At 44.4% G+C, this 14,677-nt stretch overlaps 1 protein-coding gene across 8 annotated transcripts in view; it reads right to left on the reverse strand.

Moving 5' to 3' along the window:
- SPECC1 (sperm antigen with calponin homology and coiled-coil domains 1) overlaps positions 1-14,677 on the reverse strand; it is a 265,582-nt gene that overhangs the window by 130,248 nt on the left and 120,657 nt on the right. The window contains exon 1 of one of the 8 annotated variants that reach the window (XM_059908105.1): positions 11,034-11,234. The exons of the other annotated variants lie outside the window; for them this stretch is intronic. Within the exon in view, the coding sequence (XP_059764088.1) occupies positions 11,034-11,073 (40 nt within the window). The 5' untranslated portion in view covers positions 11,074-11,234. Of the gene's footprint in view, positions 1-11,033; positions 11,235-14,677 lie in introns of those variants that run through there. 8 annotated transcript variants of the gene reach the window in all.

The raw sequence follows: 14,677 nt of genomic DNA on the forward strand, positions 1-14,677 counted from the left end.
TTTTTTCTTAATTGCCTAGAATTACTGATTGAAAATCCCTACCAAGGCAGAAAGCACAAAAGCAGAAAGCCACAGAAGATTAGGATGCCAGGAAAGTTGTGAGGGACACACACAAACACAACACACACAAAGGCACACCCCTCCCCAACATTGTGAACCTGCAAAAAGACACTATTCTGTCACATCTTTGGTCTAGCTTGCAAGCATGTAATTCCACGTAACTCTGGCACACTGTAATGCACTCAGACTGAAGAAAGAGCAGAAGAGACCAAAATAAAACTACAAGCAGATAATTTTCATGATAGTTCTATGCCCATATGAGCCTATGAATAGGCTCTTTGTTTATCTGTTTATAAATCAGAAGAGAAGGTTAGACTGCTGATAACTTAACCTTCCAAGTTGTTTTGTTTTGTTTTGTTTTTTAATGTGGCTACTGGTGCCAGAGAGAAAAGCAAGACCATTTATTTAGAGGAAGGAGATGAATTCTTTGGCAGATGAAACAAAGGGGATTTTCAAGGGCTCTGAAGGTGGTTGGCACTGGTTTTTTCCTGGATATAGTTTCAGGTCAAAACTTAAGACTTTACTTTCCAAGTTGATCATAACCCCTAATCTTAACACTCATCGTAATTAGGTTTAATTTGGAACAAGCAGCTGGAAATGAGGGAGGATAAGGGGTAAAGGAGAAAAGACTAGAGAAACAGAGCACGGGTTTTACAAAATGAGCAGGGGCAGAAGGACACTGGTAAGAGAATATTTACGAATAGATCTGACTTATGACGGGGGATGGCCTCTGTGACAGGCAGGGAAGGAGACGATGGGGGCAATGTCCTGGCCAGCCCCCCAGGGAGTCCTCAGCTCAGGATATCTGGCTTATCTCTGTAGTGGTCTGGAATGCAGAAAAACTCTTTCTGTGAAAGAAGCTTTTCTGAATTTCATAACATTAAATGATTTTTTTAATCTCAATTTTAAATATTTGGCCAACCGCATTAATTTTGAAATATCAAACCTACTTTCTCCTGAGAATTCAAAAATTCCCTGGCAATACAGGGGACAGCTGCCATCAAGGTCTTCATAAGGATACACGGAAACCTTCGAAATTCTCCACGTTTTAATGCTGCTTCTATGATACTACTACACAGTCTGGTCTCTGCTGATTGGAGCCATAACAACACTTAAAGAAAGTAAAACAGGATTCAACAGACTAGAAACCTCATACCTAAAGCACATTCGGGCAGCACACTCCCCAGGTGAAATCCCAGTCTCCTCCATCCCCAAACAAAGTCACAGAACGTTAAAGGTAGCAGAGAACCCTGCACGCACACCCTTTTTCACATACAAGGCAACAAGGGACCAAGAAAAGCTTTAACTGATAATTCACCTTTCCTGATAAAAAACTTTTTTCTCCAAGAGGTGGATTTAAGAAAAACCTGATTGAAAATTTCATTACAAGGTGAAAAATTTCAAATCCATCACATTATTCTGCCTACAAAGAAAAATCATAATCTCAAGAGCGATGCCCGAGAGGCATTTTACAAAACTCAGCAACTGTTTCTGAGCTTAAAACCTGTAATATGTGAAGGACAATTCCTCCGTGTAACAGGGGACATCCATCTCGTGACCACGGGCACCCAGCTCAGAGTGGAGAGCTCGCAGTTCATCACGGAGGGCCGCACCACCCATTTCTCCCCAGGCTCACGCCATGAATGCGACCTTTTAATAAACCCTTGTTTCTGGTTATCACTAACTTAAAGAAAGCTACTGTCCTACACACATCTACATACACACATGGACGCACGTAGACGCATGTTCGCACATATAGGCACATATACGTGCATTTCCAAGCTGGTTACCTTACTGTATTCTCACTAGTTCTAATCACTTTTCAGTTGACCTTCTTGGCTATTATAACAGAAGAATTACAGTCTCTATAAATAATGCTAATTTTGTCTCATTTTTAATAAACCTTAAAAAAAAAATCTTACTGCCTTGGCTAGTCTATCTGAAAACAACGTCCTCTATGGGCACCACTGTTTTTTTCCTGACCTTTGAAGGAATGTTTTTAGTTTCCTGTTAAGCATGGTGTGTGTGGCTTTCAGACCATTTTATTTATTATCTTAAGAAAGAATCCATTCATTCCTATTAAATGTTTATGAGGTAGATGTTAAGTGTTATTAAATGCACTACTGACATACAGTAAGATGAATTTTTTCCTCTTTAAATTTACTGATGTTGTAAATTCTATTTATATAATACCATTATTGTATTCTTGGAATGAACCTTTTTTTTTTTTTTAACCAGTGGGTGTAATATTTGAAAAAGGCATCGCTGGAGTAAATTTGGCTTATATTTCAGCCGGGGTGTGCACTCCATACTGTCCTCTGGGTTTCTTTTTTCCTCTCTCTCTGAAAGCCTCTGGTATCAGGAGGAGCGTTGATAGTATTAGCACTGCTTCTGTCAAAATAAATTGAAATGCTCTCCATCTTTTATGTACTTTGGAGTATTTTTCAAGCTTCTGTTATTTGAGTATCACCTTTGCATTTTTGGCTGTATTTGCATTTACCTGTCCTATTATATATTTAATATTTTCCTGCATAACCTTAATATCGACTCACTTTTTTTAAACCTAACCTTGTCCTAAGCAACACAGATTCGATGAACTAGTTACAATTTTTCTAACACATTTTAATTTAATTATCAAAATAAGAACTAGTCATCAGTATATACCTTAAACCATTATCTACACCTTCTGTAATATAATAATCTTTGGGAAATGATACATTAGACGTCTTTAAATAGCACAGAAATTCTATTTTTCTGATCTTTGAAAAACTCTGCCTGTAACACCATCTGGGTTCAGGATTCTTTTTGGAGCTTTTTTTCTTAAGTCACTTTGTGATGTCTTCCAAGATTATTTTTCTGCCCAAGTATCTCATTACTTCATGAATTGATTTTGGTAATTTCATTTTCCTAGAAAATTTCAATTTCATCAAAAATTTCTATTTTTTCCTCTTTTTAAAAATCTCCACATCTCTGATTACATACATTCTTACATTACTAATTTGGGGTATTTGTGGGGTTTTTTTTCTACGTTTAACTACAGCTTTATCTACTTCATTGTTTTAACAAAGGACCTACTCTTAGATTTTTCAATTCTAGAGTTTTTTTTTTCTTTTTTGTTAATTCATATATTCATTTAACAAATATTTACTAAGTGCCAACCATGTGCCAGGCCACCTGCCAGGTGCTGAGGGTAGGAGAAGGGGGAACAGACGCTGTCATAATTTACTTTATTAATTTCTGCCCCTTTAAAAAAACTCCCTCCTGTTTTCCCAGATATCTTTTGTTGTTTATTTTCTAATTTTCTGCACTTCATTTATGATAACAAAAGCTTTCAGAGAAATGAATCTGCTTGCTATTTGTAACTTTATGAAGTATTTCATAACTATTTTTCTAAATGATGTGAATTACAGTTTTCAGTTCCTATTTGCATCAATTTCCAAACAGTTTTTTCTTTTTTTCTTTTTTTAGGTATAATTGACAAACAACATTATATTAGTTTCAGGTATACAACATAATGACTGGATATTTGTACACACTGTGAAATGACCACCACAGTAAGTCTGGTTACCATCGGTCACCAACACTTACAAAATGATTTACCCTCCCAGCAACTTTCAAATGTGCAATACATTATAATGAACTATAGTCACACCATGCTGTACCCAGATGGATTAAGTTTTTAAATTTTCAATTTTTATTCCTACAGTTTTATTGCCTTACAATCACACAGTGACCAGTAAAATTTCCCTTAAGAGATGGTAATAAGGTTTTCTTTCTGGTCTAGAACAGATCAGTGTTTTAACCATTCCATGAACAATCTAGAAAAACTGTAAGACACAGGTTGAAGTCTCTCATTTCACATGTGAGTTTTTTTAGGCATTTCTAATAGCTTTTGCTTTAATCACTTCCACGGTTTTGCTAGTTAGTATACTGCATTTTGTAACTGCTACTTTTTCTCCTTGAATTGTACTTTTATCAATAAAGAAGGTCCTGTCTGATTTAAGGTACTCTGTGGTGTGTGTCTTTAACTGATACTACAGTCAGCTGTAAGCCAGGCAGAGGCATGAGCAATAGCCACAATTAAATCACATTTTGCTTTACTATCAAGAAAGACACCGCCTTAAGAGACAGAAAGTGTTAAGAAAAGCAGGCAGAGTTGTATCAAGTCAAAGGTCTTCTGAGTCAGATGGGAAAACGTTTACATATTTTAAGTCCCAAAGACATGCAAACCCTAATCAAGTGATACGGCCAGCTGTTTGAATGGAGGTCTCAGACTCCTGTCAGGAGCTACAGGAATTAAGTAAAATATAATTTGAATCTAAGGTACATGGGCATTATGACCACTTCCTTCTTCAAGTTTTGAAGTTAGTGTCACAGAGAGATTACAAGGATTTTGAACCTAGAATTCTCTACCCTATCAGTAAGGTTGAAGGCATAAGAGAGATATCCTCAGATAAAGGTTGAGACAGTGCATCACACGTGGATTATCTTTGCATGGGCGCAAACCCAACTGCTCAAGAATGTGCCCCAACCACAGCAAAAGGTGCTCTAGCTGGTATGGGTAAGAATCCCGTCCCTGTTCCTGCCAGAAATCTCTGTTGGTTAAAAAACCTCAGCAAACTAAGAAGGCAACCCCAAAATTATATGGGATGAAATCCCAATACCATTTATTATTTGGAATAAAACACTTAAGTAAACATATTTTAATCTGAGAGGTTAGAATCAAGGAGAGAAATATTCAAAATAATTAAACAAGTAGTAATAGTACTATGTATTAAGAAATACCTGCATTTTGGAATTACGTGTTTTAATGTTTAGGAGAACTGGACCTACCAAGAGTTACCGATCAGCCTCAAGATTCTAATTTAAAATGTGTAATTGAAAGTGTGCATCTATATACACACACATATAAAGAGAGAATGTGTGAGTGTTTGGGGACGTATAAGAGGACTTAAGAAACACTATATTTTTAAGAATAATTATTAAATGTATAAGACTTCTAAAAACTGGACTTGTTTGTCAGTCAGACTTTAACAGGTACCTAAATATATTAAATAAACACAATTTAAAATATTTAAAATTTATTAACCAAGTTTGAAAACTTGGTTAATAAATACTAATCAAATAGTGATTAATAAATCACCCTTAGTGATCATTAAATTTTACTTGAGTTATAAATAGAATAACAAGATGCTGAATTGAAAGCTTTCTTTAGAATTCGTTTCTTATTATTCACAACTTTAATTGACTTAATTTTAAGAATCAAACTAACATCGGAATATGCTTTTCTGCAGCATATACATTTTGTTTTTTGTTTTAATCTAGAGGAGGAGGCTCTTTTTTTAAGTGAGTTTAACCCATTCACATTTATTATAGTAACAAATATATCTGATATTCTCACCTTTTTTTTTTTATTATGCGTTATCATTGATCTTTGCTATATACATCTTTTTAATCCTAAAAGGCTGCATTTTCCAAAGTATGTCTCTCAGGACACTAGTTCCACTCTGAAATTCTTCTGTGGAACAAAATATATCTGAGAAAAATGCATGCTATATTCTCTTCTTTGTGACTATTGTAAAAACTCTGATGAATCCTTGAAATCTAAAACTAAGGACAAGAGAAGCCACTAACTCATTTGCTCAAGCCCTCCTACCAACTCCACTCCCCTCCTCCCTTAACTCAAAACCCCAAACTGCTAATGAATAAGATAAAACAGAGCACACACACAAAAAAATTGGAAATAGAAAACAGAGTTGATGAAATTTTAGAAGTCAATAGGAAAACTGGAAGAAAAAGGTGAACATAGAGATGATACAATATATAAAAGTTCAGCAACAGAGAGAATCACAGGAAATATTCCAGCCAAAGCAAAGGGAATGCAGGAAAAGAGAAAAAGGATTCAAGAAGCAGTGGGTTCACCCGAAGAGTGAGACAAGACCAGAAGGCAACCAAGTCCAAACGGAAACATTAAGTCAGAAGGCCTAGAATAGTAACAACTAAAGCTTACCGGGCACTTTCTGTGATGTGTGAGCCTATTCTAACCCATCATGTGTTTCAACCTATTCATGACCACAACAACCCTATGAGGTAGGTTGTTCTACTATCCCCTTTTCTAGAGCTTAACTCACTTGCCCAAAGTCTCAGAGCTACTAAGTGACAAAACTGGGATTTGAACACGGAGTCTGGCTCCAGAGCCCAAACTCTCAACCACCAAGCCTTGTGTCTCTAAGAAGAAAATGAACTCTCTGCAACAATCTATAAAATCAAGAAGGTGGATAAGAGGGTAAAACCATGTTAAGATAATTTTCAAAGTATCAATAAATAACTACACTACTTTCCAATCTCCTTACTCGTTCTATTTTTCTTTTGAAGTAATATTGTCTGTCACAGATTATAAGTTAAATGACCTAAGATTGCATTTCCTTCTCTTCTACATCTAAATGCACTACCTGATTTTCCAGCACATAATATACATGGGATCCTAATATTTTAAATGCTGATTGGTTTTCAATTTTTAGAATCAACCTACAAACACGCACAGAAGATTTAATAATACTGATTAGGAAACAGAATGTTGTAGCCATGTAAAAATAAAGGTTGAGAGTAGGCCAGGATAGGGTATGGAGGATGTAGGGGAAAAGGCAGAAGAAATTTAGAGACAGCATATCCTCCTTTACCTAGCCAAGGACACTGTTTAAAGTTGGTTACCGTCAAGAAATACAAGTGGTAAATAATAAAAGATCTCCTTAGTATTTTTGTTTTTTGAATGAAAATTTCATATAGTAAAGTTGAAAGAATTTTACAGTGAACAACTAAACACCAACAACTGTATTCCACCATTAACACTTTACTAACAATAGATTTAGAAAATTTCAGTATGACTTGCACGACTTGGGGGAGGAGAGGAAGACAGCAGTAAAAATGTGCTGAATTCCTCACCTTTCACAGTGACGGTTAGTAGACAGCCTTCAAAGCTAATAAGTCAAGAAATAGCATAGGTATAGCATATTATGTAGAATTACAGAGATAACCACCATTTCTTTGAAATGCATCAAAAAATAAGAGGGACTGACGGATGGACAGCAGGATGAATAGAAGGATAAAGCAAATGTAACAAAATGCTAATTGTAGACTCTATGTGGTGGGTCTATGGCTGTTAACTATATATATCTTTCCATTTTTCTGACTAAAATTTCGTAAGAAAATATTGACACAGATGTGGTTGAGAATGAGCTGTCTTCCAGGCTCGAGCCTGGCCGGTGGAATGCGGCTGGGGACGACGGGTACCCCGTCCAGGCCCGGCCCCGCCAGCCCCCGCAGGACCCTCACACCCTCTCCCCCCTCCTGACCGCCACCAGAGCCAGCACAAGCGGGGAGCCAGACCCTGAAGACGACGTTCCCCAGCCTGAGCCTCTAAGAACCATACAACTCCCTGGACGGCCCCCACCTCCCCTTAGACTGGGGCGTGAGCGAGAAATCAACTTTTACTGTCTTAAGGGGCTATTTTGGGATTCGTCTCTAACCACAGTTAGCATTAACTATAACCAGTACTGAGTGGAACCTGAGGGAGTGTGGGTAGAAGCTTTTACTTTTGTTTCCTGTCATTGGTAGCCACTGTTTAAACACATACATGCAAATTTAAAGCAAAGAGTAAGCAGATATCAGCTAGTTGTGAGACTGGGAAAAGCCTTCTAAGCTTCTAACCCTAAGTAGAAACTAACGCCTCCTTTAGCATACTGGGTACCTTTGTGTGAACATAAAATGGCAAAATGGCACCCCTTCCAATGGAGTGATACAACCCCACCTGGGCCCACTCATTTCTTTATTCCCAGCTGCCTTTGAACAGTGCACGACCTGCGCGACTACACACAGCAGCCCTCTCTGACTTGCAGGCACCAACAACCTGGTTGGAAACTGAAAGACTGTTAACTGAGACCTTTTAGGAAGTAAGAGGTGTGGTCAACACGTTCTGATTCCAGCTGCCCTCATCCGTGCAAACTTTCATGCCTTCTGCTTGATTCATTTCTCCTGTCCATACTGTAACACCACAGCAAAAGTGACTCATCTCAGAGGATCGCAGACCCCACAAAAGAGACTCTTGCTGTCACAGCAGCCAATTCCAAGGCTAGAAAAGCAGCAGCAGCTGAGAACTGCCTTCGGCCTCAGGCCTGCCCGCAGAGGGGGCTGGGGTGGGGTAGGGGTTGGAGATGGGGCTTTTACCTCATTTACCCTCTCATAGCCCCTCCCTGTCCGAGTAACCGAGGTCAGGGATCCGAGGGAGTCAGCCAGGAGGTGCGCCACTTGGATCTCCATTCGACAAAGACCCTGGCATTCAGCTGCAAGGACTGGGGTTAGCTGACGCTCCAGCTGTCAGTGCCGCTGGGACTCAGCCTGGCTCCTGGGCCTAAGGCACATTCCTCCCAGGCCGCCTCCAGCAAGAGGACCAAGGACTGGCCGTCACTGCCCGAGCGGGGGCTCCTCTCCTGGGCGGTCTGCTGGGGGCTCCGGGCAGCGGGACAGGACTTGGTGGGACCTGCACGGTTCTCTGCCCACACCGGCTGCTCCCTCCTTTTCCTTTCCCAGGTGCTGCGTCTGCATCATGGTCCACAGGCTTTCCAGGCCCGGTCCCGCGTCCCACCCCTTCCCTCTCCCCTCTGATAACCCTCCTTTGTTCCTGATTCTGCTTAAGGGTCTGCGCCTCAGAGGACAAAACTGACAGGACAGAAGACGGGTGTGAAAATCATACTCGGGCGTTTGTTGCTCTGCCTCGTCTACCTGTTTCCACCGCCCGCCCTTGGGCCCTGCTCCGATGAGCCGCCAGAGCACTGGCTCTGGTGCTAGCCCGATGCACCACACCTGCCAGTGGGAGGCCCCACCGCTTCCCTGCGAGCGAGGTGGTAGAGGGGATTGAGGGTTCGTTAATCTTTAACGAAACTCTCATTTCCGGGATCTCATTGGCGCATTCTATAGCATTTCATCTCAGCATGGAGATCACCTAAAGTTATACACACACTTTCAGCCAACAATAGTCTAGCATTATAATCTTTACTAAGACTTTCTAATTGGGTATCTCTACTCGCGGCAAATCAGCCTGAGTTCCCATTCTGAAATTACTTGCACTCTGAAAAATGCAATAAAATAACTCACTGGCATAAAGTGTCCTTCTCATCTCCTATCCTTCAGAGCGCTTGAAAAAGCAAGGTCGGACTTCCCGGGTGGCGCAGTGGTTAAGAGTCCACCTGCCAGTGCAAGGGACGTGGGTCCAAGCCCGGGTCCGAGCCCTGGTCCGGGAAGATCCCACATGCTGCACAGCAACTAAGCCCGTGCACCACACCTACTGAGCCTGCGCTCTAGAGCCCACAAGCCACAACTACTGAGCCTGTGTGGGGCAACTACTGAAGCCCGCGAGCCTAGAGCCCCTGCTCCACAAGAGAAGCCACCGCAGTGACAAGCTCGCGCACCGCAACGAAGAGTAGCCCCCGCTCGCCACAACCAGAGAAAGCCCGCGTGCAGTAACGAAGACCCAACGCAGCCAAAAATAAAATAAATAAATAAATAAATAAATAAATTTATTTAAAAAATAAAATAAAATACAAATAAAAAGGTCACTTAGAAATCAGAACACAAGCACCCGAATAACTCTTAAAAACTCTAACAAAGGGCACAGTCTCTTCACAGTTTTGACACTAAAGAAATAATACACAGAGCCAAGTGTGTACTACTGAGAGGTGTTTTTAAAATGTTACATATCCTTCACCTAATAGCTTATCACAGGGCTGTTTATGACATAGGCAAATCTGCATTAATTTGCAAATGTTGGCTATTTTGCCCAAAGAAGTTTGGATAAGCGCTGTGTAGTTTAGAAAGTCACCGCTACGTAATCAATGCAGTAACCCCATCTCCAGAGTTTTTCTTCGCGGTCTGTCTCCCTGTGTGGCAAAGTTTTCCACCCTGGTTGTCATATCAGTCCAATGTCCCACAGCTGCCAGCGAGGCACCCACCACCACCCAGTCTCAAGGATGCGGCCTGGCCCTGCCTGGCCTCCCTGCCAAGGTGAGTGAAGAGCAGTGACCCGAGGCTAAGAGACCCAGGTCTTAATTAACGGCCTTGCCTCCAATGCGAGGGCTAAGTCACCTGGACAAGTCGCTGCACCTCTCAGAGCTTCCATTTCCTCATTCAAATTCAAATTTAAAAACCACTCGCTGGAAAAAGTGTTTCGAGTTCTGACTCTGTCCCACAAACACAGACCCGTCACCTGCCAGCCCAGGACTCCAGTCCCAGCTGGACCATCTCTCCCCAACCGGCCAAGATGCACTTTTGGGGGCTAAAGGAAATCCCGTTTGCGTGTGTGGCAGTTCAGAAATGTTCTGTTTTGTTTGTAAACGCGACCCCGCGGTCAGCAGCATCTAACTCTGCGCAGGAGGTCAGGATGACCAACAGGAGATGAAAACCAGAGGCCAGCTGCCTTCCACCCAGCTCGCCCAATCTCTGAGCAAATAAAAATTTGATAAGCTGGAGAAGCGCCGGTATCCCAGAATAAGCACTGGCTATTTTGAGTAAGAAACAGTCACAATCCAGCCCCGGGTCTGAGGATGAGTTAACAGACCTGCTGATGGGCCGCCACCTTCCACAGGACTCTGGAAAGTGCGTGACACGCACACGGACAGTGCCCACAAAGTCCGCACGAACTGCCCACGCGGCCACGGGGACGACCCCGGCCCCTCGGCCGCCCCCGCCCCGCCCCCCCCGCGGGCCCGGGCGCCAGGTGAGCCGGCGGCGTTTCCCCGTCGCGGCGCGGGCACAGGTGAGTTCACCACCCCCGGCGCGCATTCCAGAGGCGGGACTCACGCCCGGGAACTTCGCCGTCCGCGCCCCTCGGCGCCCGCGGGCAGCGCGGCCCCGGCCCAGGGCGGTGGGGGAAGGGCGCCCGGCCGGGAGGGGGTGCCGCGACCCCCGCCCGCCGCACCGACCTGCTTCGGGATCCTCGGGTCGCCCCGCGTGGTTGCCCATGCTCTGCGGCCTCGGGCAGCGGCCGACCGGCCGCCTCGGACGGCGTGTCCACCGCGCGGCAGCTCGCGCCGGCTCCAGCTGGCGAGGCGGCTACGTCCGGCGGGTCCGCTCCAGTCAAAGAAAGGGCCGGCGCCTCCAGTCCCCGCGACCGCCGGCCGCTCCGCGCCCGCTCATCTGCATACCGCCCGCCCACCTTATCTACATACCGCCCCCCACGCAGGCCGTCCACCTCGACTCGGGCTGCCCACCCTACAGGCCCGCCCACCTCATTTACATACCACCCGCCCACCTCATCTGCATATCGCTCTGGATCTTCCAAAGCTTCCCTCCCAGGCGGGGGAGGGACGCGCCCGCTGCCCGACTTCCGGCCTCTAGGGGCGGACGCTGAGAACTGCGGCTGGACCCTGCAGGCTGGAAAAACCCCACTGCGGGGACGCTGAGGCCAGGTGTCACGAGGAAGGAAGGCACAGTCCCGCGCGTGAGAAATCAGACCTTCGGGAAAAACCTGGGTTGCCATAGGACGGGCGCTTCGTAAGTATTTTTTGGGAATTAGTTCTTGGATGAATGAGTAGACGAATAAGCAAGTTTTGAGGCGGAGGCGGTGAAGACGACGCTTTAACAACATTCTCCACGATGAATACTGCCGCTAATAATAAATATGCATGCCAGTCACAAGGACAAACTTACCTCAGAAATGACTGCCTTATCGGGGACTTCCCTCGTGGCGCAGTGGTCAAGAAGCTGCCTGCCAATGCAGTGGACACGGGTTCGAGGCCTGGACCGGGAATATCCCACATGCTGCGGAGCAACTAAGCCTGTGCGCCACAACTACTGAACCTGTGCTCTAGAACCAGCGAGCCACAACTACTGAAGCCTGTGCACCTAGAGCCTGTGCTCCGCAACCAGAGAAGCCATCGCAATGAGAAGCCGGTGCAGCGCATCGAAGAGTAGCCCCCGCTGGCCGCAACTAGAGAAAGCCTGAGTGCAGCAACGAAGACCCAACGCAGCCAAAAATAAATAAATAAATAAATGACTGCCTTATGTGAAAACGCTTAGAACTCACTAAATCTTGCAGTGAAAAGTATGTAATGGGGGAAAAAAAATTATGAGCAGGATGGCAGGTTCCATGTGCTGCATCACTTCAACACTGGCCAATTCTCAGCTCTCATTCAACATCTTAGGTCACCGCTGGTCACTCTCAACAACAGTTTATTCCCTTGGTTTCAGGGACACCACACTCTCCTAGTTTTCTGCCACTTCCCCGGTCCTCCTCTCTGTCCCCTTCATTGGTTTCTCCTCATCTCCTCTAGACCCCCAGTGCCCTAATGCCCAGTCACCTCCATCCAACTTAACTCTTTGCCTTTAACTTGGCCATCATAGCCAAGCTGTGGCTTTTAGATCCTGCCTGTATATCTTCAGCCTGATGCTGCCCTCTGAACTCCAGACTCATCTATCCAACTACCTTCTTGACGCCTCCACTTTGCTGTCCTAACAGACATCTTCAGTTTAATGGGAACAAAACCAAATTCTAGATTTTCTTCCATCGATGCCTCACGTAGTCTCCTCCATCTCCATAAACGGATGATATCAGGATAAATATGGTAAATGCCACCACCTCAGCACTTCTCACCGCTTCCACTGATACCACCTGGTCCAGCCCACAGTCACCTCCCACCAGGATCACTGCAGCCGCCTCCTAACCTTCTTCTCCCTTCTTCTGCTCCTGATCTTCACATAACAGAGTGATGCTTCTAAAACCCAGGTCAAATCATATCACACCCCCACTGACACGCTCTGATGGCTTTCTGTCTCACTCGGCGGAAAAGCCAAGCCCTAACAATGGCCTTCAAGGCCCTGAATTCCCTTCCCCTCCCTCCACCATTGGATTTGCCTCCCCCCTCACACCTGTCTTGCTATAGTAGCCTCCTCACTCTTCCCAGATAAGCCAAGTTACTCCCACCCAAGGGCCCTTGCACTTGCTGTTCCCTCTGCCCGGGACGCTTTTCCCCACATTCCTACATTACACAGACCATATGGTTCACTCACTCTCACTTCCGAGGGGCTCTCACTTCTCATTCATTCGATTAAGAGGGGCTTCTCTTATCACATCATGTGAAATAGTCAATCAGACCCTCCACACATACACTTCCCTGGTTTGTGGACCTTTGTGACACTTTCCACCATTTAGTCGACTGTATGTTTACTTGTTAACTGGTTTATTGTCTCTCCAGTAGAGTGCAAACATCATGAGAACAGGGAATGAATGCATGAGTGAGTTTATAGGCTGTACGGTAAACACATCAGCTCTTACACGTTACTTCTTTTCAGTAGTAGCGCTGTGAGTTATTCTCCAACAAAACTAGTTTGCCAAAGACAAGAGTCATAGTTCTATAAACTACAAAACCTGGCACAACCCGGAGCACACAGAAGCGGATGTATGAAGGAAAATAAATTGCATAGGATGACTTCAGAGCAGAAATGCACATGAGATCAAGCTCAACCCCCCTTTTTAAAAGGTGAAGAATGGACTTCCCTGGTGGTGCAGTGGTTAAGAATCCACCTGCCAGTGCAGGGGACACGAGTTCGAGCCCTGGTCTGGGAAGATCCCACATGCCGCAGAACAACTAAGCCCGTGCACCACAACTACTGAGCCTGTGCTCTAGAGCCTGCGAGCCACAACTACTGAGCCTGTGAGCCACAACTACTGAAGCACGTGCCTAGAGCCCATGCTCTGCAACAAGAAGCCACCGCAATGAGAAGCCTGCGCACCGCAACGAAGAGTAGCCCCCACTTGCCGCAACTAGAGAAAGCCCGTGCGCAGCAACGAAGACCCAACGCAGCCATAAATAAATAAATAAATAAATGGTGAAGAATAAGCCCAGAAAAGATGTTTGACTTCCCAAAATATGTATGGATCAATCGACAAAGGCTGAGTTTGTGAACACTGCCACAGTGACACCACTTCAGTTTACAGAACAGTTACATACTTATCTGGAGAGTTTTGAAACTGATGAGTCATCTTCTTAATCCCATAAACTGTTATGCAATTAACATGTATCTCATCATGAAAATTGGACAAGATACCAACCCGAGATACATCCTGTACAACTATGACTCTCTTTTACAGTCGAAAATATTTAAATCAAGTCCTGTGTGTATTTCATCTTCTTAACATTGTTCTAATCTTGCCTCTCTCTTATCTTTGCTGGCACTTGTTTAATTCAGTCTGTTAATTCACACAAGGATAAACTAGCACTAATTTCCAACTCACTCGATGCTTCCCGTGTTGCTGCTGCCCAAACCCCTCCCCCATTCCACCCATCAAGGAGGCAAATGCAACCTTATCACACCTCTGCTTAAAAGCTCCCCGCCGCTCCCATCTACCTTTAGCATAAAGTCCCCAGTTCTTGGTGTATCATCTTGCACCCCGACACCCGTTACCCTACCCTCATCTTTCAAGAGTACACCCTCCCTTTATCTCCCAGCGACATGAAGCCAGTTGTGGTGCCCTGAACATGCCCTACTGTCTCAGGTCCCTATGCTTTCATATCTGCTATATTCCCTCTGACTTGATACCCCCCCCCTACCCTGGCTACCGGGCAAA

Source organism: Balaenoptera ricei, chromosome 20, assembly GCF_028023285.1.
Source record: "Balaenoptera ricei isolate mBalRic1 chromosome 20, mBalRic1.hap2, whole genome shotgun sequence".
Classification (NCBI taxonomy): domain Eukaryota; kingdom Metazoa; phylum Chordata; class Mammalia; order Artiodactyla; family Balaenopteridae; genus Balaenoptera; species Balaenoptera ricei.